A 3,111-nucleotide genomic window follows, 5' to 3' on the forward strand; every position below is an offset into this window, starting at 1 on the left:
AAGATACTTTTACTCTTATAAAAAAGAAGTTATTTAAAAAGCTATTTACATGCTACATTCTATGAAAAATATGCTTCAGGAAATACATCTAAAATTAAAATACAGGATTGCCTGAGAAACAAATCCAGCCCCTCCGTGTCGATGGGCAGACACGTGGTCCAGGAGCCACCCATGCACTCGACACCAAACGTTAACAGGTGACAAGACAGAAGTGCCTGGCCCCCAAGTCCTCGGGCCACCGGGCCACCATCTGCCCCACCAGGCATATGGCGGGGTGCCTTGGCTGGGAAGTGCTTCTCGGAGTATAGATGGTCAGGCTGGACGGGGCCCACCCATGTGGCTTAGCCTGGGCCCCCTGGGCCGCACACTGTGTCTGGGCCTGAACCCTTCCCTGGGGACCCCATGATGGCTTCCCCCCCAACACTGACACACTGACCCTGCTGATGGCCCCAGCCAGCCCTGAGAAATGCCCCAGGCATTCAGGGTGCAACACCCACCATCCGGCCCACCACCCACCAGCCGGGGAGCACAGAGGCTCCTCTCCTGGCTGGGCCCAACAGTCTCTGGACTTGTCTGAGAATCACTTGGGAAGAGAAGGGGGGCACATACACACCCCGCTCTCTCCTCCTCTTCCTCTCTAGTGTTCTTTGCCTTTTTTAAAGCCTCTGGAGGCTACCAGCCTGTGGCCAGCTCAGACTCTGGGCCTGGTGAGCACTGGCTCACTCCTCCTTCCTTGAAGGACTCATGCTCCCAGCAGAGCTGCAAAGGCCCTGCAATCACACCCATGCTCGGGGATGCCTGGAGGCTGTCCTGAAACTGGAATGGTCCTCAAACTGGCAGGGCCACGTTTCGGGAACTGGTCACTCTAAGCAACTTGAGAAAGGACGTCTGTCCGTATTGGCGAGCTCCGCCCGCTGAAGCAACAGATGCTCATGTGAGGGGGATGGTTGCCGGGAAGAGGCCAGGCCCTCCCTGGGGTGAGGCAGCAAGGCCACCCTCTTGGGGGCTGATGTTTTAGCAGGGCTCCAAGGGTCCTGAGCGGAGCAGAAGGATCCTGGCTTTCCAAACTTTAAAGGAGCAGTTTTCCATTCCGATGAATTTTCAAAATTTTCCCAAGCCTCTGTTTGGCAGTGGCCATGCCCTTTTTTGTACGCTTTCCTGGGGGAGGCAGAGACACAAAAAAGACAGATGAGTGACAGGAGCAGCATGTGGGATGGGGGTCTGTAACCCTCCTGAGCCCCCACCCTGTCTGTAAAATGGGCCTGCAATTCCCAGGTCCAGGGAGTTCTGCATCCCTCCAAAACCACCAATTGTCAACAAAGCGCCCCACTCAGAGGCTATGTCGACAAGGGGTTGGGCCATGGTGAGTAGGGTAGGGACAGGCCAGGGATGGCATTAGGGCCACTTAGAGCCTCACTCCCCATGTCCATGGCTGGCTGGGCCTCACGCCCATGGTGCAGGGGGTCTGGGGGGTGACAGTGGGGATGCCACGAGACCCAGCCAGCCGTCCCACCCCTAATTCACACAGAGGAGCCTGGGTCACCTTAGGCTCCTCCCAGTGAATCCTCGGCAAACCACCAACCACACTCTGACTTCAAGCCAGCCCCCAAAGCCGAGGCCCTGGGAGTCTGAAGGGCCAGACCTAACTCCAAGGTAACCAGAACCCCCCTGGTGAGTAACCAGAGCTCTTGGTCTTGAAAGGGACCATTTGTTTCACATACTGACTGAGTGCCTGGCCATACACCCACATGACTGCAGGGACAAAGGAGACCTGTGGTCATCCACAGGGACAGTCTGCAAGTCTAGGTGACTCAGGGTCGGCAGGCAAGGTACCTTTGGCAGCGGTGTTGTTGGGGGATGACGAGGAGGGCCTCCTTGTGGTGAGGAAGACCCCAGGGGCCATGGGCTGAGAGGCACGGCCGGCTTGGGCCCCAGCAAAGGCGCCGGCTGCTGTGTACTCGTGGTCAACCAGGCTGCTGCTGTGGGACTCTGGTGGGGGCTCAGGTGAGCTGCCCTCCTGTGAGGCCTGACTGCTGGCCGTGCTGGTGGAGGCCGGGGTGGTGGAGGCAGGGGTGGTAGAGGCCGAGGTGGTAGAGGCCGAGGTGGTGGAGGCCGAGGTGGTGGAGGCCGAGGTGGTGGAGGCCGAGGTGGTGCTGGCAGAGGCAGAGGCGGAAGGGGAGATGGTGTTGGGAGCCAGCTTCCTTTTGGTGTTCTTTTTCTTTTTGCTTTTCTGCTCCTCCTTTGAACAAAACATGAAGGTGTGTCACCCCACAGGGCTGGCCAGGCTTTGGACACTGAGAAGCAGCCTGCAGCCTGGGAGCAGCCTGGTCTGCTGTGCACAAGGCTTCTCCCATGGAGCTGAGCGAGCCAGCACTGCAGGAGCAGAAAGGGCTGGACCACGCCCGAGCCCCACCTCCAGCCACCCCGAGCTCTGCAGAGCAGTATTGGGGCCTGTGGAGAGACCACCAGGACCCCCTCTGTGAGGTGGGCCGTCCTGGACACAGGGACGTGCGGGATGTGGCACCAGCACTCAGCTGTAGTGGACAGGCTCAATCTGAGTTTACCTATTGGTGACATGTAGTATGGGCCCCCGCTCCCGTCACCCTAACCCCCTCCATTCCCCACCACCCCACTCTGAGCTGCCATGAGACTCCTGCCACCAGTTCCCAGCTTCTCTGCTTCCCTCTAGCAGGGACTTGGGAGCCAGGAGGAACCGGGGTTGGCAATACTCAAACGTCCCCAAGGCTGTGACAGCCCCAGACTGGGTGGTCTCCGTACATGAGGGTGGGGGGAGCAGAGGCATCTGGGGAGCCTGAGCCCAGGAGGGGGCCCCCTCCTCACCTGCTGGGACAGTTTGGCTGCAGCAGCTGCCAGCCCGGTCTCAATGGAGGCCACTCTGGTCCCCTCGCGCACAGGCCTGTCCTGCCTTGGCACCGACGGGCCGACCCTCGCTGCGGGAGAGAAGGTCAGCCTGCCTCGAGCAGCCACCCACTGCCTGTGCGCCCTCCTGGGATCCCCCGGCCCTGCCCCAGTCTGTCCCCAAATCCCAGGGACAAGTCACAACTCGGGGAGTGTCAGCATGGGCCCCAACCTGGTGTGGGGCTGGTTTCC

The 3,111-nt window shown here is 59.9% G+C and overlaps 1 protein-coding gene across 1 annotated transcript in view; it reads right to left on the reverse strand.

Moving 5' to 3' along the window:
* Positions 1-1,069: 1,069 nt before the first annotated feature.
* PHF2 (PHD finger protein 2) overlaps positions 1,070-3,111 on the reverse strand; it is a 92,897-nt gene continuing 90,855 nt past the window's right edge. The window contains exons 21-23 of the mRNA XM_007468158.1: positions 2,842-2,951; positions 1,834-2,239; positions 1,070-1,158 (exon numbers count right to left, since the gene is read on the reverse strand). Coding sequence (XP_007468220.1) covers positions 1,070-1,158; positions 1,834-2,239; positions 2,842-2,951 — 605 coding nt within the window. The remainder of the gene's footprint in view (positions 1,159-1,833; positions 2,240-2,841; positions 2,952-3,111) is intronic.

This window comes from Lipotes vexillifer, unplaced genomic scaffold, assembly GCF_000442215.2.
Source record: "Lipotes vexillifer unplaced genomic scaffold, Lipotes_vexillifer_v1.1 scaffold466, whole genome shotgun sequence".
NCBI lineage: Eukaryota > Metazoa > Chordata > Mammalia > Artiodactyla > Lipotidae > Lipotes > Lipotes vexillifer.